Source organism: Sparus aurata, chromosome 23 (assembly GCF_900880675.1).
Source record: "Sparus aurata chromosome 23, fSpaAur1.1, whole genome shotgun sequence".
Lineage (NCBI taxonomy): Eukaryota > Metazoa > Chordata > Actinopteri > Spariformes > Sparidae > Sparus > Sparus aurata.
The window spans coordinates 16,915,738-16,938,180 of record NC_044209.1 but is presented as its reverse complement, the minus strand read 5'-3'; the positions used below and the strand labels follow the sequence as shown (position 1 = coordinate 16,938,180).

The 22,443-nt window shown below is 38.3% G+C and overlaps 1 protein-coding gene across 1 annotated transcript; it reads left to right on the top strand.

Moving 5' to 3' along the window:
* The first annotated feature begins 211 nt into the window (after positions 1–211).
* LOC115575307 (nuclear GTPase SLIP-GC-like) lies at positions 212–12,874 on the top strand. Its single transcript, XM_030407240.1, has 23 exons — positions 212–306; positions 779–857; positions 1,888–2,000; positions 2,173–2,220; positions 2,343–2,381; positions 2,752–2,785; positions 2,958–3,050; positions 3,370–3,460; positions 4,853–5,069; positions 5,218–5,445; positions 6,173–6,379; positions 6,502–6,677; positions 6,904–6,997; positions 7,090–7,177; positions 7,335–7,456; positions 7,748–7,921; positions 8,016–8,179; positions 8,351–8,468; positions 10,924–11,032; positions 11,142–11,275; positions 11,488–11,569; positions 11,715–11,796; positions 11,933–12,874. Exons 2-23 carry the CDS (start codon positions 791–793, stop codon positions 11,964–11,966), a joined length of 2,514 nt encoding a protein of 837 aa, XP_030263100.1. The 5' UTR covers positions 212–306; positions 779–790; the 3' UTR covers positions 11,967–12,874.
* The last annotated feature ends 9,569 nt before the right edge of the window (positions 12,875–22,443 follow it).

The following is a 22,443-nucleotide window of genomic DNA, read 5'->3' as shown; positions in this document are numbered from 1 at the left end:
AACCCTCTCCTGCCGTTTCATCCTTTTAACAGAGGTGGAAAAGTAACTAAGTACTCTAGCACAGTACTTAAGTGCAGTTTTGGGGAACTTTAAGATTACTTTTTCCTTTTTATGTTACTTTGTACTTCAACTTCACTCCATTAACACATCTGTATTAACACATTTAAACTGATCGTGCTGAACCTGATTCATGAGCAGAGAGGACAGAACGTTGGCGATGGGTGGAGACTTTATAAGAGGAAGAGCTCAGAGTTCATCAAGCACAGGAGGAGTCATGTTCATGCAGGAAAGAGGAACAGACTAAATGTAAGTACAATAACATCAATGCATTGCATTAAAAACTGAGAGTTAACTACAGTTAAACAGGATAAGAAACTTACTGTGTTATTTTGTCATTTTGTAGTAATAACCATGTCATTTATGTAATTTAATTTAATTTAACTGCATTCTGTAAAGCTCAGCCCCTTTATGTCCTTTATTGCAAAGCTTTTAGTAGTGGTAGGAGGTAGTGGAGAGTAAAACAAGGATACATTTTAAAATGCTTTCAGTTCAGCAGGTTTTTTTCAGTTGTGATAGAATTACATCATTCAACATCCATGAAACGTACTTTTTATTCAATATGGAAATGGAAAACAGCTTTTTTGCAAAATTGTCTTCTGAACCACAAACTATTACAGTGAAATTACATTTTAAAATTGTCCTTTTGTTAACCTTGTCTCTTTTCCCTCCAAATATCAAACACTGATGATTGCTTGTATTATGATTCCTTACCTTCTAGTTGCTGTTGATCATGGATGATTTTGTCCGTAACAAATTAACTGAGTGGGGATTCAGTGAATATATCCAAAAATTTGAAGGTAAAGTATTTCAGTGATTCTTTGTTTATTTTATTGGTGCTGGCTCAGAACTGGCCTAACATGACAAGCATGTCAAAGAGCAGCAAAGTTCCAAATCCTTTATTCAAAACTAACAGAGGTTGAAACTAGTGAACAGAAAGGCAACATTACCCAGGCACGAGACAATGAAAAAAAGTCCCAGAATCAGGGAGGGGTTCAGGCAACAGGATGAAGATAAACAGGAAACAATGAATGCTGGACAGTCTTACGGAGGGCAAGATGTCAGTCAAGGTGTCAGTACTTGACTCTGTGTTTCATCTATTTATAATTTTTGGTTTTGTGAGTGACATACATGGACTACAACTTGCATTCTTGTTTGACAACCCTGTATTGTAGAAATGTAAATAAATGAGCCTTGTACGTGGCACTGAGGTAATCAGGAGGAATGAGGAGTAAGTGGGTGGAGCAGGTCACGTGATAAAACTGGCGGGAGCATGGTTAGTAGAAGGCAGGAGGGTGTGGCTGGATCTGTGGTGAGGGGGAAAAAAACAGGCAGGGTATGTGACAGTTGTAACAATTATCCATAATTGATTTGACTGACTAATTCTGAGACATCTACTACAGACATAAAAAATGCTGGAAAATATTTTAGCAGTTTTGACATTTTAAGAAAATAGGAGAGATCAGTGTTAGTTAATTCTGGCAATTCTTGTCTGTGTTCAGACTATAGACCCACTCACAGTAAAGACCTTGAAAAGGAGCACTTAAACTTCAGAGCAGCACTGAAATCAAGACTGAAAAGTGACAAATACTACAATCAAATAAATAAGCAATCAGCTTGTTCTGTGAGGCTGTAGCACTTTAGAAAATATTAAATCAAATGCCTCAGTGCAGCGTATAAGGCTCATTTATTTACATTTCTACAACACAGGGTTGTCAAACAAGAATGCAAGTTGTAGTCCATGTTTCACCATTTTATTAAACACATTTCTGCTGAAATAATTCTGATTTCTGTATGACTAAAATTCACATGAACATTTTTGGGTTACAGATGAAGGCATTGATGAGGAAAGTTTTTACTGCCTTGATTTTCGAGACATTGCTAACTTGATTCCAAAAGTGGGACGAAGGGCAATATTCAAGAAAAGATTCAGGTTGTTAAAGGTAATGTTCTGCACCATGAAATTATTTCACTGTATCTGCTCTCATTAATCTAACTAATGAAGATATATGTTTTTATCACTGACAGGAGCATCAACAAGTATTAATGATGCTTATAGGTAGAGTTATAATACTGTATAACATTTTTGTTTGCAACTATTTTGTTTTGTTTTAGGGAGAAGAAAACACATCATACCAGGAAACAGTTGACTCTCCTCCTCATGTAAGTTACTGCAACTTCAGTTTGTATCTTTGTATATTTTTTATCACAATCACACAGGTTGTTTCAATATCTGCTCAAAATTTGACATGACTGTCATCTTAGAGTTTTATTTCGATTTGCAGTTTCAACAAGAAAATGAAGAAGCAGCTGGATCAGATCAGGTAAAGATTACTCTGGATTTCACAGAAACATAATCAGTAAACATGCCTCTCCTCCTCATGCTTATGCAACTAAGTTACTGAATTGTTACTGAGACTAAGTCATTCTTGACTTAAGATGTGAACACGTGATTACTGAGACAAAATCATAGTAGAAGTGATAAAGTGGTCACTTATTAACCCATTCCTGGTCTCTACTTCCAAGAATTTTGTAAGGCTCATTCTAGATTGGCTGAGAACATAAATACAGATATTGTTGTGTGAAATGTAAAGATTTTTTGTTCAAGCCTGAAGACCCATTGGAAGGAAAAGGCCTGAGTGTGAATATCATTTCTAGATCAAAAACAGAGTCAACATTCTTATTCGTTCTCAGGTTTTGCCATCGACCAGTGCAACAAAGGATAAAGGTTAGTATCAGTTCAGTATCTTATTGATCACATGAAGAGTTCATGTTCATATTTTAAAGGTAGCCATATCTTTTAGCTTCGCACAAGCCAGAATTTAATATATTGACAGGAGTATTTAACAAATGTTTGTTTTTTAAATGTTTTACATTTTGTATGTGAAAAAAACAATAAGGAAAGAGACAGCTGGATCTTCAGGGCGAGTCCAGCAAATGGCCTTCACCACTTAAAAAACGTCAACATGCCAGTGGACCAGGGTCATACACAGGTATTTAAATCACTTTTTGAAAAAATTAAAACATAAGATATGGTGAAAACCTGTTATGTAATGGAATCATTTACCATCTGTTTCTATATTTTGGCCAACACTTCTGATCAGAACACCTCAAACAGTTAAAAACATACATTATATGAATGCCCTAAATGTATATTTAACTGCATGTATTTATCAATGTTATGAAGTCCTCTTTTTTATTGGATGATGCTTTCAACCCAGACAACCTTGTATCATGTGGCCCAAGTGGCCACAGAGCCTGGTGATACACTCTAAGGCATCCTAAATCCAGTATGGCTTTGCATTCTTACAGAAGAAATCATTCTGTCTGATGTGAAAAGCATCATGAGGTTTGTCCAACAGAGGCTACCTAACCAAGACAGCAAGATCAATAGGTTCCTTAGGTAAGTATTGAGTTTATCAAGATATTTATATTAAACATTCCTTGTTATATGAGCCTCTACTTTTGGCAATTTTCAGCTCCTGCATGCTTTCAGAAACAGAAACCATTAAACAGTCAAAATGTTCAACTCTTTCGATGTGCTTATAATCACTATCATACCTCTTAAAAGATTAAGCTATTTTCCAGCAAACTTTTACCATAGAGGATGAATGTGAGGCACATGATCACTCGGTTCATGGTTCAAATCATGCCTCTGGCTTCTACTAATAATTTGAATACTACTGCTACAACCTTTACATTTACATTTGGGGCATTTAGCAGACGCTTTTGTCCAAAGTGACTTACAATGAGTACATTTGTCACAAGAAAGAAACCACAACATATCACCGTCAATAAAGTAAGAATGAAAAAATTGAATTTTCAAGCCCTCGTCTGAGCATCGTAGCTGCTATTTATCAAGGATACCTTAAGTACATAAGTGCTATGATTTAAGTAATAAGGATAGGAACATAGAAGTGCAGTTCAGTTTTATGAAGATTGAGCTCGAGGTGGTGTGCAATATTGTCTAAGCTGAGATGTAAGTAAGTAAGTAAATCTTTATTTATATAGCACCTTTTTGATACATAGATCCAAAGTGCTTTCCAAATAACAAATAGATAAACACAGCAGCACACAAAAATGCAAAAAAAAGAAGGACAAACAGGGGAAAATAAAACAAAAGGGAGGGATAAATAAAAGAGGCACAGCATATGAGAAAACAAACAAGGAAATCTATAAAAAGGCTTGCCTGTAGAGGTGGGTTTTGAGCAGCCGCTTAAAACTGTCCACAGATTCAGATAGTCTTAGGGAATGGGGAAGACTATTCCATAATGTTGGGGCTAAAACAGCAAAGGCACAGTCACCTTTAGTTCTACAATTCGAGCATGGAACGGATAAAAGGCCGAAATTTGAGGAGCGGAGTGATCGAGGAGTGGAAAGAGGAACAAGGAGATCTGTACATTGCAACTTCGGTGTCAGAGCATGGGGGAAAAGACAGGAACAGTTGGCTTTCGTCTACATAATAGTGGTAAGAGAATCCATATGATGCTATTGCATAGTCTAGTGATCTAGTTTATAGTAAAATAGAAGTGGTCCTTGTACTGAGCCTTTAGGGACACCAGTTTCCAGAGAGGAGGGTTTGGTCAAGGAGCCATTCCATATGACCTGAAAGGTTTGATTTCTCAGGTATGATGTAAACTTGGTTAGAGCAGGATAAGCGTTGCCAAGTTTAGCCATAGTGGAGGGGAAGATTTGGTGGTTAACTGTGTCAAACGCAGAAGGAGAATGAGGACGGATGAATTGGATCAATTAACAAATCTTTAAGCTAAACTTTAACTTAAATCTGTTGCAACAGGAATAAAATCAGTGACCTGGAGACAGACAAGAGGGTCCTGGTTGGTGTTTTTGGTAAAACTGGGGCTGGAAAGAGCTCTTTGATAAATGCTGTCATTGGAGAGAAGAACCTTCTGCCTTCAGGAAGCATCAGTGCATGTACCTCAGTCATGATTAAAGTGGAGGCCAACATGAAGAGCCCAAAGTATGAGGCGGACATTGAGTTCATCACAAAAGAGGTACAATTAGTTGAATGACTGTAAATCCAACATTTACTTGAAACGAGTTGGAAAACATTATATAGCTGCAAAAAGATATATTAGCACAGATATTATCGTTGTTACATGCCATTTAAACATGAGTTAAACACAATCATGTAAATTTTAGGAGTGGAAAGACGAGTTGTGGTCCTTGTTGAATTTCCTTGGGGATAATGCAGATGTGGGAAATGATCAGGACGAAGAGGAAGATTATCGTGACATTGATGAAAAGCTGTCAGCAGTGTATGGAGAGGAATGGAGAAACAAATCTGCTGACGACCTCATGGATAACAAATACTTCAAAGAAATTCCAGAATTTCTCCAATCCAAGAGGAAGATTTTGACATGTGAATCAGTAAGTGAGACAAAATATCATGTATACATGGTTTATCTCATATAAAAGTGTTGATGATCTTTTTGGAACATCAAAATTAATGTTGCTCCAGGATCATCATGTATACTCAAACTACAAAACCCATCTTTGCAATGAGCTGTTGTGCTAAAATGGGTTAAAGGTGCACTATGTAGTTTTGGAGGAGATATCTTAATCAGATCTTCATTTGCTGATTTTTATTGTCAAAACGAATACATAAACAAACTCTCTTCATTGTCATAACTGAATAAACTGAATAATCAAACTGACACCACAATTTCATACTGTTTTACTTTGTTCATATTTGGCGGACCCTGCCATGTTTCTAGCTTCAAACAATGTTCTGGGGACCTTATTTTCCTCTAAGAACAGCTTGTCTATTCAGTTATGGAAAAAAAATCTGTGTTTGAATTATTACCTCATTAATATCATAAATATTAAAATTCTGAGTTTGAATTCTCCAAAATTACAAATACAGGACTCTCACCTGTTTTTGACTGGGGTTCAAAACCAGTTTGGAACATATTATTACACTGCTCACTTTTTATAAGCATATTTATGTACATATGGTTAGAATTCGGTAACACAGTTACCACTTTGGTTGATAACATTATACTGTGTACCACTGCATGTACCAGTACACACAGTAAGGAATTTGTCTACCAGTATCTGAATGAATTTATAACATAGCTTTCATTATTTGTTTCAGGCTAAGGAGCTGTCTGCAAAATGTGTCAAATACACAAAAAATGACTCAAAGGACGGAGATGGTAAAGACAGAAAGAGATGGTATTGGCCACTAGTGAAGTGTGTGACTGTCAGGGTGCCCAAGAATTATCTTCTCCAGCATGTCACAATTGTGGATCTTCCTGGAACTGGTGACCGTAACAAGAGCAGAGATGAAATGTGGAAATCGGTGATTTAAATGCATGGACTGCTGTTTAAAGTGCATTACTGTGTTATCAGAAAATTGTTACATCAAGTTATTACAAAGCACTAATACCTGTTCATAGTAACCTTGGGATTATGCTCCTTCAGGTTGTTGAAAGTTGTTCTACTGTGTGGATTGTGACTGAACTTAATCGAGCAGCAGCAGAGAAAGAAACCTGGGAGATCCTGAAAAGTGCCAGCAGCATCATGGGAAATGGTGGCGAGTGTCAGCAGATACATTTTATCTGCACCAAGTCGGACAATATTGAAGATTCGGATGACTCGTAAGTGATTTAACATATGCCAAAGTAGATATTTATATACTGTATGACATCTGGGGCAGCTGTAGCTCAGGGGGTAGAGTGGAATAAAGTGTTACTGCTTAAGATATGAATTATAGAAACAATAGTAACAGTTTTACAAGAAGATAATTTTGATAGGAAAGAACACTGTATGCAAAAAAACTTTATACTGTACGAGGTTCCTCTTCATACAAATCTTTTCTTACAGTTCAGCAGCTGGTGTCCGTGCGCTCATATTTAAAAAAAACATGAAAGCCAAGGAAGAAGTGAACAAAGAATTCAAGAAACTAAACAAGGTTAAGGTGAGTTTCATAGACAGACAGGAAGTCTAACCAAAGATTGTCTACAACTGCAAGCCTGCTCTAAAACCCTTCAATTTTGTTTGTGTTTTCAGAAACATTTTGGTGATGACTGTTTCAAAGTGTTCACAGTGAGCTCCAAAGAGTTTTTCAAGAAAAGGCATCTGGAACCAGATGAAACTGGTAGGAGAAGTCTCCATATATGAACACTTTGTGGATAACAAAACATGTACAGCTCAAATATATTCAGTATTATACGTAAATTGCTTACTGGATTATGAAAAATAAATTAAGGTGTTAAACATAAATACATACAACTGCATTTTTTTTATTTTTATAGAAATACCCAAACTCCAGGAATTTCTGCAAGATCTCAATGACTGTCACTCAGAGACATTAAACTATGTGTCTGAAGCTTATGGGATTCTCTCTCTGATTCAAGGGGCCCGCAGCAGAAACGTGGTAAGATGATTTAATAAAACATTTTATAATTTTCTTCAAATGTATTAATATTGACAGTAAATATTCAGAGCAACTCAGTAAACAGACTTCTGTGTTGATTTACTTTTAATTCTGATTAGAAATGTAATGGAAGACATTTTTTGCCATCAAGATAGATTTTTTTGTGTATTTAATCACAGTCAACAGAATTTTAGAAAAAAATAAGCATATATTAAACATTGTACGAAAATGCAAGCACCAAAGCATTATGGTTTAATGTCTTCAAATACTGAATGTGTTGTTTCTTTTCAGGCTGGCAATACAGCAGATGTGTGCAAAGACCTTGATGAAAAAATAAGTCATGGACTTGCAAAAGTCAAAAGACCCATGGAAGAGGCTTACATGACTTTTGACAAATGCCTGAGTGAGGGGGTTGAAAAATCAGAAAGCTCGTGTGACAGAGTGTTAAAGTCCATCTTACAACCTGTATGTATTTCAAACATTATTAAATAAAAACAACTGATTTTGGTCTTTATATAAACATGTTAACTGTCTGTTCATGTTTTCTGTTTTGTTTCAGAGAGGAGTAAAAGGGAGCGCTGCTCACAAGACACTGAAGTGTGTGGTTGAGAACGGTGGCGTCCACAAACCAAAAAAAAAGGAAAAGAAACCAATAAACTTCAATGTCAAGTTAGCTTCATGCCTGACTGACAGCATTGATGAGGAATTCAAGAAGACGTTCCCGTGAGAAATTAGTTAACTTGGGTGTATAACTAGAATGTACAGAATTAAAAGATTCTTTAATACAGTTAATATAAATTATGTAAGAAAATACATATATACAAATTTCATCACTGAAATTCAAACTTGTCAATGCTTCCTTCAAGAAACGTCCAATTTGTTAACATGTTTCAGGAATGAGAGAAAATGTGGAGCATTCAATGGGGTCATCAATACGTTTTCCCTTGACACAAAGGAGCTGATTCAGAAGTACAAAGATGTCGAACTGCAACTGACATTTCTCAAGACAGAGGTAAAATATGAAAACAATACCATCCTATTCATTAGTCCCTTGTCAAGCTGTTTGTCCAGGGAAAACATTCATCTAACTATCATCTATTCACTGTATTGCTTTGTAAATTAGACAGAATTGAACACTGAGAAGAACTCCAGGTCTTAGCCAGTGCTAACAGTGCTAACAGATTAAAAAAAACACTGACTGCCAACGGTCCTGCTATGAAAATAAGATTAGATAGATTGAAAGAACAGTTAATAAATAAGTAAATATATATTTTTTAAAGGATAAGAAGAAAGAAGAAAAACTGAAAATATTACCTTGGCATTAACAAGAGACCATCTTGCCAGCAATAACATCCATTAACTTGTAAACATTTGGACCATAACTTCTTGATCGTCATTACTATAGTATTAACTAATTACTCAGTAGTCACATCCATCTTCTTATTTTGATGTTAACTGCTGTCGTGGCAACTGAAAATCAGTCGTTGGCCGCCGTTGCCCCGTACTTTGGCCTTGATGCAGCGTGAAAAAAAACTCATTGTACGGCCACAGTGGCCTCTGTGCCCCTGGCCCGGTCAGCGTAGCGGGCTTGCCTTTAATTACAGCCACCTGAGTGCACAGTAGTCACTCACAGTAACTTCAGTGAGTCCGCGGTTCGTGCAGATAGAGTCTCATCATCACGATGATCTCACGTGAAAGCCTCTCAAACAGCAGCAGCGTCTCAAAACAGAAGTACGAAACTTACAGCACAGCGAGCGAGCGCAGCCGGTTTTGACATGATACGTAACTGACTTATGTGGTAGGATTTAGTTTGGTAAAGTTGGAAATATATTCACAGATTCGAACTTCCCGGATCATTAACTCATAAGTGAAACCTTGTTAAAACACAAACGACGGCTCCTTCCTACCGTAGTGAGGAAGACAACGAGCTAGAACCGTATTTTCATCAAAACGAGCGTCTGGACATTAACTCTGGTCTGTATGATCAGCCGTCTGTGAGACGAGGGCGCAGGGACCGTCTACAAAGTGCAACACCGAAAAGAGAAACTACAAAAAATTCAATAACTTCACTATTATCCAGAGTGTAGTGCCACCAAAATCACTCCACACATCAGTGGTCTCCTGCTGGTTATTCTACAATTTTTTGTTTGGAAAAAATGTGCTTTGCCATAATTTTGGGGAATTTCTATTGGGAGAAATATTCAATAACACTAATATTCAGTGTGCTGTCACAAAAATCACCTCACCCTAACCCTACTTAACAAAAACTACTTTCTAATGTAACTTTAACTTGATTTTGGTATTAGAAAATGTGTTAATACATAATCCATGTCTTATTATAAATTAGGATGTTATGGTATCAGTCTGAAAGGTAAATCAACAAATTTTACTCAGTGGCCTTTGTGCCCTGTCATGTGGTCTTGGTGCCCCTGAAAACAAAAGTGCAGGCCAAATGGACTTGCCCCTAAAATGACAAAATTCCCACCCTGACTGCATGCACTTCCACTAGTAATCTACAGTTACTCTATGTAAGCTGAGTCCAAGTTGTCTCTAAGAGAGTCTCTAGAGTGTGAAATATTGCACATTGCCTCAGCCTGCAATAAAACGGTGGTCTATTCATGATACTTTCTCATCTCCTAATTTTTATACTTAATAATACAATGTCAATGTTGTGTAAGAAGAATCATTAATTAAATATATGAAAGTTACACAAGACAACAATATAAAAGAATTTATTAATTTGACGCTGTGATCGGTGATCGGCAATATCGGGATCGGCAGATACTGCTTTTGGTAATCGGTGATCGGTGATCGGCCCCAAAAATCCTGATCGGTGCATCTCTAATTCTAATCATCTCCACATCCGTCTCAGGATACACAAATAACGTCCTTTACACTTCAACCATTGTCGTGTGTGTCATACGCCAACCTAAGCTTGAAACACATGTACACAGGAACAGGCTTCATCAACCCCCTCACAGGATGAACTCCTTAGTCGAGTTCTTTCATTGTAACATTACAAAGTAAAATGAACAATACATCCCATTCATAATCTGCAACCAGATGGCATTATACACATGCCGGAAGCCCACAGCCACAAGATTTCACCCTAGACACATATTAATGCTATAATATCTGTCTATAATGCTATCTAATATCTATAATAATCTATATTTGTTAGATTTTATATGCAAGAGCATATCATATAGAACAGTTGCACAGCTCTAAAGTTTAATGGTTGCATCTTGCACACTTGTAACACAATCATGCTTACAAAGATCTGTCCACAGAGGGAAACTCCTGCCAAAATACTCAAATCACTTCTGTCATAGTTAGCATAACAATAGGTGTCGCCAGAAACACATTTTGCTGTGATGACACACATTCTACAAGTAGAATGTGTGTCATCACAGCAAAATGTGTTCAATGTGTTCAATATGTTGCTTTGTATTGTTTTTTTCTCTAAGGAAGAAAAGATTAAGACTGTACTCAACAAAACCATCCGGGAGTCCAAAAAAACGATCTACAAGAGTCTGACAACGACAATCGAGGAAAACATGCAGGACTGCTATCAACGTAAGCTAAAAGATCACGACATATACAACCTGGTAGTGTAAAAATACACATTTGCATTGTTAACATAGTGCAGAAAATGTAGTTGACATGTTTGTTCTGTTTATTGCAGAAGCAAAAGGATTTAGAGGAAAGGACTCACTGAAAAATATGAGGGACACTATCAAGCAGCATGTATATTCTTTAAAGAACACCATGTTTGACCAGGCTAAAGATGTAATGTTGAGCCAGCTGAGAGACCTGAAGGTTTGTCACATTCTATCAAATCCAATGATGATACACTCAAACATGTTATGCAGCACATCTTTATATTCATCAACAATTCTAGGTCATCTGTTTGGTTTTTTGTCTGGTCTGAACACAAATATAGACAGACAAATCACATAGGATTCATTTTAACATTGAACACTGTTTGACAGTATGAGTGATAACTACTAAAGTTTCTGATGCTGAATTAGGATGACATCCTGAAGGAACTGAAGGAAACGATGCAGAAATCAATCGAGCTGTCACTCAAGACAAATGATTACTCACTCCCAGGTAAAGGAGTTGTATCAAAGTTAAAAAGAAAAAAAAAAGACAGTCTCTAAAAATATCTTCAATGTTTATTGAAAGTAATGGCAAGACATTTCCAATAGTGTTAATGATGGTGCACTTGTAACAAAATGTTTCTTTGTCATTTTAGATTTCACGGTGGAACTTGCAGAGGTGAAAAAACACTTCAATTACTTGAAGGAAAGCCAAGAAGAAGAAACACCACAGATTTGGTAAAACATTGGTTAGAATGTTCACATGATGCACTGATTCTAACCTGTTTTAAATAATGCTGACAATGTATTTACTCACAGTAGCAGCTGATAAATGTCACAGTTTTGATGTTTGTCTTTCTTGTGGATGTTTCAGTTTTGCTCTGTGGGGAGAAGCAGCAGATGCCTGACTACAAACTAAAGGTCCCTGCAGACCTGCTGCGTAGAGACAGGAGGCCTCTGAGATTTGGTCTCAACCATTTATGTCAAGTTGTTATCCCTGTACTCCCTGATTGTATGTTGAGTTTTCTTGTTGTTATTCTTGATTTTTTTTTTTTTCCTGAATAGGACATTTTCACTTTTTTTAAATTAAAGATCAGAGAGAGACAGGACATGTGTGTGTGTGCGTGTGTGTGTGTGTGTGTGTGTGTGTGTCACAGCAAAGTTCCCCAGTCAGATTTAAACCAGGCACATTGTGGTTTCATTGTACTGGTCCTAACCACCACACCATTATGATGCAGAGACATTTTGTTTTTCATTTTTTCTCCTTGAGTATATTTTATATGTTATTCATCCATGTTTTTATCTTTTTCGAGTTAAGTTTTAGTTAAGTTTAATAGTTGATTGGAATCAATGCACTGCAATTTAAATGATGTTTTATTCATGGGTGTCACTGAACCCTTGAACCTTGATTACAAGCTATAGGTCGTATATGACATGAACATCAGGCTTTCCAAACAAATTATCCTGAATGACCCTTTTGTCTTAATACTAAATAATTATTTCTGTGTGTTCATAGAGAGAAATAGAGAGAATTGGTTGATAGTGTTAACCAGCTGATTGTTTTGTTTCTGATTTTTGCATAAATGTACAGACAAATGATATGAAAAAACCTGAATGAATGAGTGGAGATGACAAATACAGATGCCAGACATTAGGACATTCAAATTTTTCCTTTAAAGTGTCACCAATCTTTTTCTGATTTTGTCTCATCTCATCTAATCTCATACTGTTCAATAAAGTGCACTTCTGAGTGAAAATGCCAATGGTTGTTTGGCTTCTTTGTTGATAATGTTGTCATTAAAGCACCTAAAATCTGCTCAAGGTTCTCCCTGACATTTGTTTTGATTGTTTTTGGTCCTCATTTTGTAAATGAAGAGAAAGAAATTGTCACAGTCCTGAAGCTGTTCATCTTCAAAACTTCTCTCATACAGGGCAATGATGTTCAGCTGTTTGTCTGATGAATATTAATCTTCATATCTAAACAGGTTTAGTTGAGGTATGTTGTTATTCATTTTGGAATAATGGTAACAGCAGGTATTTGTTCATGTTTGTTCATGTTAGCAAACTGCCACTTACTGATTACTGACGCAAGAAAATGGAACACGCTGACTCATAGATGCCTCATTAGTAGGGATGGGCCTCAAGAGGACTCTTTTTTAATTCTGCTTTTTCAGTCTAATTAATTTATAAACCGGAGGTAAAGAGAATTGGGACTGCTGAGATGAAGAACAATAATATCACTGACATGATATCAGGCAACTACTTTAACAGTAAAACACTCAGGGCCTGATTTACTAAGATCCCAGATAAGGGGTGCTAAATTGCTTGCGTGCGCTAAAAGATTGCACGCGCTGTTGGTTTGCGTGTTGTGGGTGATCAACTAAGATTGCTCGCGCAATGAATAACAGGGGCAAACGTGTTGGAAACCGCCCTATTTAAATGAGGTTTTTGCGTGTGTTACTAGTTTTCACCATGGAGAACGTGGGAGAGAGTGGGCGCAAACTAAAGATGAAATTTGAAGCTATTGAATTGGAGGTGTTAGTGGAGGAGGCAATCAAACATATTCACGAGTTACAACAAGGAAACATTAATATATCCAGGAGAAACGGGAGGAAATATGGGAGGATATCTGTGACAAAGTTAATGCTGTCAGCAAAACAAGAAGAACGGCCGATGAAATTAAGAGGGGATGGCAAGATGTAAGAAGAAGAGCAAAAGAAAAAATGGCTTATAATAAAACCTCGGCAAATAAAACAGGTGGTGGACCGACAGAGGACATCCCCTGTCTTCAATTGAGCAGCAGGTACTGCTGACTTTCTCCGATGAACAGATTTGGGGAATTCAAGGATTTGACACCCTTGAGCCAGAAACTGCAGAGCAAGGTATGCCCATAATAGCACAAACACGCATTTCTTTTATTGGATACATTTAATTTATTTAGATATGTGCCAAAAAAAGAAAAAAAGAAAAAGAATATGCTTCCTGTGTTAACGTTTAGTTGAATATGCACTGAAAACGCGTAATTTCATAATTTAGGCTACAAAAGTATTTTTGCTTCTGCATTTATCAGAGGATTTTATTTTCCAACAGTGGCGCAGAAGTGTGTGCGTTTCATTTTCCAGTATCACAAGATGTTTTTCCCTATGATGAAACAGTCTGTGGCACTTGAAGACAGGTTACATTCCATGGCACAGGATGTGCGAGCTGTGGCCTCTGCACGCGCGCGCTCAGGCGGGACACTAGTGCCATCGTTACGCACACCAGGCAGCTAGTCAGTGCTGTATCTGGGCTGACGATGGCCATCAATGCCCTGGCAAAGGGGATCGAGGGTGGCGTACAGGGAGTCGGGAGGTCGTTAAACATCAGTGGTGTTTCATCTGAGCAGCCGGGAGAGGGAGGGGAGATCGCAGGAGGAGATGGACGCGCGTTACGCATTAGTGGACACCAGGGCAGCCTGCGAAAACGGAAAGAAAATAGATAATGGCAATTTCAACATTCATTTTGTTTAAATTTAGGCTTGGTCGTCGTTTTTTGGTGGCTGTTGTTGTTTGTTTTGTTTGTTAGAGATAGTTCGTTCGTTGTGCCTATGCCTCCTCCTTGCTACAACGACCGCAGCCATGTGTGCGTAAAGCTGTGCCAGTTAATACATGACTTTCAAACGTGCTAAATAAAGACGCAAAATCAGCGAACGCAATTAGTTCTAGGTTTGGTAAATCACATTGCGTGCGCTAAATTAATCTATTTGCATCTACTCCTCCCAATATTTTGCGTGTTCTGGCAGAGACGCCCATATTTAAATACATATTAAGGCAAACACGCTAAATGGATTGCGTGTGCTATTTTGCCCGTTTGAGGGACGCAATCCTCCTTGCGTCCGGTTAGTAGATCAGCTTTAACACGTGTTTGCGCGTGCAATCAAGTTTGCACACGTTTTTACACAAGCAAACCTTTAGTAAATCAGGCCCTCAGTGTTTAACAGGTGATGGATCTGGTATTCTTTAAGGTTAATTCCTCTTCAGGATGAATAGTTTGCATCCTTTTGCATGGCTTTGTCTGTTTTCAGTGTATGTAAGTCGTGACCCAGATAGCAAAATTCTTCTGGCCCGTATCTGGCCCACACCTGACATGTTCATTCGGCCCACATACCGCATGGAATGATGGCACTTGGGCGCTCCGCTTCTGTTTGCCAAAAGTGGGCCACAACCGAGCCATCACAATGCCAGATGTCAGCCAAAAACACACCATATAAACCAGCACTCAACCGAATGTGGGCCAGATAGCAAAATTGTTAAGGCCCATATCTGGCCCACACCTGACATGTTCATCCGGCCCACATACCGCATGGAATGATGGCACTTGGGCGCTCCGCTTATGTTTGCCAAAAGTGGGCCACAACCAAGCCATCACAATGCCAGATGTCAACCAAAAACAGACCATATAACCTAGCACTCAACCGAATGTGGGCCACTGTGCATTTTTATTCTGGCCCACCTACCACATGGAATCATGACACTTGAGTGGTCCACACTTGTTTCCCAGATATGACCCACAGCCGAGTCATAATGCTACGTAGCGTTATGACTAGGCTGACCACTCAAGTGTCATGATTCCATGTGGTAGGTGGGCCAGAGTAAAAATGCAGTGGCCCACATTTGGGTGAGTGCTGGTTTATTGGGTCTCTTCTTGGCTGACATCTGGCAGTGTGTTGGTTTGGTTGTTGCCCACTTTTGGCAAACAGAAGCAGAGCGCCCAAGCGCGATCATTCCATGTGGTATGTGGGCCGGATATGGACCAGAAGAATTTTGCTATATCAACCAAGAGCTGACCATATACATTAGAACTCACTCAAATGGGCTCTCAGACTTAACCAGAACTGGTTTACAGTCTATGAACTTGTCTAGCCTGCACACATAAGGAGTCACAACCAAACCATAATAAAGTTTGAACAAATACAATAAACCAGAACTGGTCTGAATTTGTGGCTACATGCCATTCTGGTACCCCCAGATACTGTGTTGAATGGTGACAAGTCCAGCCTTGTTGGGACTCATCTGGGGGTCTAAGATGAAGACCTACTGAAGAATTGAAGAAATTACCAGACATGAGAAACAACTGGTGAACAGAAGAGGACTATGATTTTTTAATTTTTTTTTAACCTGAGACAACAAAACAAAATTCAGGCCAAATCAGTGGAACCACTGAAAAAGGTGGAACAGTGGAGAAGCTCCAAAAAAATCTTGCCTGGGTCCAACATCATGGCTCATCTTCTTGTGGCCCTTGAAGAAATACACAAAAAAAACATATTTTGTTGACTCAGTAAAGCAGTACTGTGGTTACTGAATATGGTGGCAGTGAAGTAAAAAACACAAAACGTTATCAGGAGACCAAACAAAAATGGCCCTGTAAAATGATATAAAAGTTATACAATATTGTGTTGATGTCTTTCAAAACTTAAATCCATAGTCTGTTTTTATTTACAATTAATCTGAAGCTATAGTTGATATGATGTCTGATCACTGACCCAATATCTGCTTGCTCAACCTCATTCTGTTCAGACAAAATTGAAAGATGGGATTGATAACAAGCAAAGTGAGCTGGAGTAAAGCAGCTTCATCAAACACACCCTGCATACAACTACATCGAAATTACAGCAGGAGAATACAGCAACGTCACTTAAAAAAAACAGTTCAATTTGAAGAATCTAGCACACATTTATGAAGCAGAAAATAGCGGCCAAATGAGTAAGAACCACAATTTTCATTTTAAAAAAGACAGCTGATCCATATTACCTCAGATTCTATTTTGAGAGCAGGCCAGAGGTCCATGAGCTTGTTCACTGCTGGGCAGGACATCACTATGGTCTGTAGGCGTAGGGAAAATGTGGTCTCCATCATCTTTCTAATGAGGGGGAAATGTACAAATGCAATCAGTATAGAGATGTGGAAGAGGGCTGATTCTGTAATAATGGCTGTGCTGCAGCCTGTAGTATCTAAATAACTGTATTTTGGAGGTGAAAGAAGCTGCGCACAACTTACACGTCCAGATCATTTTGGAACCAGCAACCTAAAAGGCAAAGAAAGAGATGATAAAGTTTAGACCACCATCTAAAACTTTTAAAACAGAATTGCTTACACTTACTACTTAATATAACAAGTTAATTACTATTAGCTGATCAAAATATTATCACGGACTACAGCTATCACTGCTTTAAAATGACAACATGTTTTCCTCAAAACAATTTGTTTTATATAATATCTATAGATGGAAAATAGCTCAAGTAAACTTTTAGTTTTTAACAAGTTTTTAAGACAAATCTTGATTTAAATTTTTTAGACCAATCATCTTTCTTTTTGTTAAGTAAAATAATATCTGTGCGGTGCAAAAGGTTAAATATCAATTAGGAAGATGGTATGTATGAACAGAACACATTGATGGCTTGTTGAATTGAAGACGGCAAAAAGTTTTATTTTGACCAAATTGGCAAGAAGAATAAACGATGATATGTGTATGCGGGAGTGCGTATGATTTAGGGTTACCACATTAAAACATTGTCTGAGAAAAAAAATAATAAAGTTATTGTTATTTAGAGAGGGGGGAGTTGTGGTTGATATAAGAATTCATTCATTGGATTACCTGGTATCTTTATCATATCTCCAGTTATCTTCCTTAACTCTGTCTTAACTTCTTGAAACTGGAACAGAGAGATACAATGATGGGAAATACATTCATCACATATCAAAATATACTGTTTGTGAGCTTGGATCCTCTGAGAGATCAGGTTGTAACCTAGGTTAGCTAATGTTAGCTGTGTTAATGTTAATGTAATGTGCTAGCTTGTTCTAGCAGCTAACCATTACATTCATTGTAATTGGTTCGCTAGTTAGCACCATGGTGGCTAGCGGAGTTTTGCCTCTGCTGTAAAATTACTTTATTACAATCCATGGGGTTAAATAAGTAAAAGTGAATAAATATTAACATTCAACACTTACAGTAAGTCCTGACTGCTGCCGAGTAGGTCGAGCTTTCTGCCTCCTGTCGCTTCCAGCCGGCGCCAACCGTCTCTGCAACGTTCAAACTTTTCTTCTTCTGCGTTTTTTCAATGAGCGGTAAGGAATCAGCGTAGTGTGCGCATCAGCGCCGCCTTCTGCTTCGGAGGGTGAATCAGAAATTAACTCGGAATACAAAATTATCCCTGCAGCTGCACAACACTTAAGTAGAAATAAAAAAAAATATATAGGCTACATCAAACTGATGCCAATAAAAATACAGAAAATTCAATAAAATAAATGTTTTGTCTCCCACTAATGTCAAATGCATTTCAGACCATTTGCCCCAATCAAATTGTTACTGTTTTAATAGGCTATGATTGCAATTTATTTGTTATGATCGATTTTATTGTGTTTTAGCATGTGCTATATAAATTGAGTTTATTTTTAAATCACCCCTATTTAAAACAATATAAATAACAGGACTTTATCATTCTTAGCATGTTTTTACTTAATTCTATTACGTTTTGCTTAAGTGATGTTTTTAAGTTATGCATACTTATCCACAAAATAGCTCCATTTAATCCAAAAACACTTTACACCAACTTGACATAATTAAGTTAGTAGAACCTTTTCTAAAGCTTCGAGTATACAGTACTTAATATGTTTAATTACTTTGAACGTTCGGGTTTACAGTTGTTTATGAGCTGAAGCTTATTTTTTTATGTGCATTCATGTTGTGCATTTAGTGCATATACTCAAATCAGAGAAAACACTGAAAGACATTGTTGGTCATTACGTTATTGTAAGACTTAACATTTATTTTTTTATGAATTATTTAATTTATTTAACCTTCGTTTATCCAGGTGAGTCAACTGAGAACTAGTTCTCTTTTGCAATGACGACCTGTAAGATTCTACATCTCAGACAAAAAAAGATTTTATTGATCCCATATCAGAGAAAGTTTCATTAACAAACAACAAATTCATCAAACAAGGCACATGATTTATACTCTTAGATATGAGAGATAATATATAAATATATTGCACTAAGAGAAAAAAGTTAAACTTGACTAGGCCTACTATATGTTGGCTAATTCCTGCTGGTATTAAAGAGTGTCAGACTTGTCCGACTAATCAGACTCTGTAACGACTCCCAGAATTATCTATCCGCTTGTTGTGTTGTAATATCTTTTTTTCTCTCAGATGTACTATATTTTATGAACAGTGGTGTTTTTCCTTGTATCATGGGTGCAACAGACGGCTTGTCCTGCACATGGGGATGAAGGGTATTGTACATGATAGACATTGGCTTAGCTAAAATTCTCCTCTCACCCACCTCCATAGCCAGCTCCTGGCACCTATATATTTACATACTGACATTACCTAACGTCAGTATAGCAACATATATGCGGGCCACTTTAGGCTCAGGTCCAGATCATCTAATGTTGATTGTGCCATATTTTGGCCAAAACTGGCACAAATATGTTTTAACGTAGCTGGGCCACGTGTGCTACCTTATATGTGGGCCACTTTAGGCTTACATCCAAATCAGTTGATGCCAACTTGCCATATTTGGGCCAAAACTGGCCCAAATATGTTTCAATAAAGGTGGGCCACGTGTGCTACCTTATATGTGGACCACTTTAGGTTTACATCCAGATCAGTTGATGCCAACTTGCCATATTGGGGCCAAAACTGGCCCAAATATGTTTCAACAGAGGTGGGCCACGTGTGCTACCTTATATGTGGGCCACTTTAGGCTCACATCCAGATCAGTGGATGCCAACCAGCCATATTTCGGCCAAAACCGGCCCAAATACGTTTCAACAAAGGTGGGCCACGTGTGCTACCTTATATGTGGACCACTTTAGGTTTACATCCAGATCAGTTGATGCCAACTTGCCATATTTGGGCCAAAACTGGCCCAAATATGTTTCAACAGAGGTGGGCCACGTGTGCTACCTTATATGTGGGCCACTTTAGGCTCACATCCAGATCAGTGGATGCCAACCAGCCATATTTCGGCCAAAACCGGCCCAAATACGTTTCAACAAAGGTGGGCCACGTGTGCTGAACCACATGTGGACCAGCCTTGGATCACTTACAGAATAACCATTGCCTACTCTGCCACATATTTGCCGTAGATGGGCCATATTTGTTTTGTGATATTTGGGCCAAATGTAGCATTAACTATGTGGGCCAGTTTAGGTTCACATCTGCTTTGTCTGGGCCAGAAGAATGCCTATGGTGCCGGATCATTGCCTGAAGTGGCCCACATCCGTATGCTATCTGGGGAGGTATGTGTACACGTGGTAGGAACAGTTTTCATAAAGAAATGACTTTACTGAGAAAAATTAAGCCTTCTGATACGTTCTGGAAGTGTTATTTGCAAAACAATAATAACACAATACAACACAGTAACACAATAATTCAGTATGAAAGTGGTCAAATGAACAAAACACTGGGAAATGTTTGTAAACTCCAGCATCTCTGGCTGTATATAAACTAGAGATGCACCGATCAGGATTTTTGGGGCCGATCAGCGATCAGCGATCACCGAAAGCAGTATCTGCCGATCCCGATATTGCCGATCACCAATCACAGCGTCAAATCCATAAATTCTTCTATATTGTTGTCTTGTGTAACTTTCATATATTTAATTAATGATTCTTCTTACACAACATTGTATTATTAAGTATAAAAATTAGGAGATGAGAAAGTATCATGAATTGACCACCGTTTTATTGCAGGCTGAGGCAATGTGCAATATTTCACACTCTAGAGACTCTCTTAGAGACAACTTGGACTCAGCTTACATAGAGTAACTGTAGCTTACTAGTGGGAATGCATGCAGTCAGGGTGGGAATTTTGTCATTTTAGGGGCAAGTCCATTTGGCCTTCAGTTTTTTTTTTTCAGGGGCACCAAGACCACATGACAGGGCACAAAGGCCACTGGGTAAAATGTGTTGATTTACCTTTCAGACTGATACCATAACATCCTAATTCATAATAAGACATGGATTGTGTATTAAAACATTTTTTTATACCAAAATCAAGTTAAAGTTACATTAGAAAGTAGTTTTTGTTAAGTAGGGTTAGGGTGAGGTGGGTTTTGTGACACCTCACTGAATATTAGTGTTATTGAATATTTCTCCCAATAGAAATTCCCCAAAATTATGGCAAAGCACATTTTTTCCCCCAAAAAAATTGTAGAATAACCAGCAGGAGACCACTGATGTGTGGAGTGATTTTGGTGAATTTTTTGTAGTTTCTCTTTTCGGTGTTGCACTTTGTAGACAGTCCCTGCGCCCTCGTCGCACAGCTGGCTGACCATACAGACCAGAGTTAATGTCCAGACGCTCGTTTTGATGAAAATACGGTTGTAGCTCGTTGTCTACCTTACTACGGTAGAAAAGAGCCGTCGTTTGTGTTTTAACAAGGTTTCACTTATGAGTTATTGATCCGGGAAGTTCGAATCTGTGAATATATTTCCAACTTTACTGGACTAAATCCTACCACATAAGTCAGTTACGTATCATGTCAAAACCGGCTGCGCTCGCTTTCGCACCTGTGCTGTAAGTTTCGTACTTCTGTTTTGAGACGCTGCTGCTGTTTGAGAGGCTTTCACGTGAGATCATCGTGATAATGAGACTAGCCGGTCTTAACATAGAGGCATAGGTAGGCGGTTGCTTGGGGCCCCTCCACCAGCGGTCATAGGGGGGGGCCCCCCACCAACCTCCAGGAAAGAAAAAAAAAAGGAAAATAAGAAATGTATCATCTACACACTTCAAAAACGTGGTATTTTTTCATTAATATGTAATTCTTCTTCATTCATTCTTTAGAAAAACGTTTAAGTATTAGTTAAAATGTCAAATTCATGGGTTGTAGCTCGTTGTCTACCTTACTACGGTAGAAAAGAGCCGTCGTTTGTGTTTTAACAAGGTTTCACTTATGAGTTATTGATCCGGGAAGTTCGAATCTGTGAATATATTTCCAACTTTACTGGACTAAATCCTACCACATAAGTCAGTTACGTATCATGTCAAAACCGGCTGCGCTCGCTTTCGCACCTGTGCTGTAAGTTTCGTACTTCTGTTTTGAGACGCTGCTGCTGTTTGAGAGGCTTTCACGTTTGTTGCTGGAGAGAGAGACAGAGCTTCTTGCTGCTACCGAGAGAGACAGAGCTTCTTGCTGCTACTGAGAGAGACAGAGCTTCTTGCTGCTGTTGAGGGTGACGGAGTTCTTTCGCCGCTGCTGAGTGAGACGGAGTTCTTGCTGCTGCTGCCGTAGGGGACCGGAGTTTCTCGCTGAGAGCTGCTGGGTGTGGAGACGGCCGCCAACGCGACGAGGGAGCGAGTCATCAGCCGCAACCGGGTCCGGCTAACTGCACAGATACA

Bases quoted from the DNA above. Each gene is read 5' to 3' on its own strand.
- LOC115575307 (XM_030407240.1), top strand. From the start codon at position 791: ATGGATGATTTTGTCCGTAACAAATTAACTGAGTGGGGATTCAGTGAA. The intron at 858-1,887 runs GTAAAGTATTTC...TTTGGGTTACAG, and splicing joins ATATATCCAAAAATTTGAAG to ATGAAGGCATTGATGAGGAA. The intron at 5,446-6,172 runs GTAAGTGAGACA...TATTTGTTTCAG, and splicing joins AGATTTTGACATGTGAATCA to GCTAAGGAGCTGTCTGCAAA.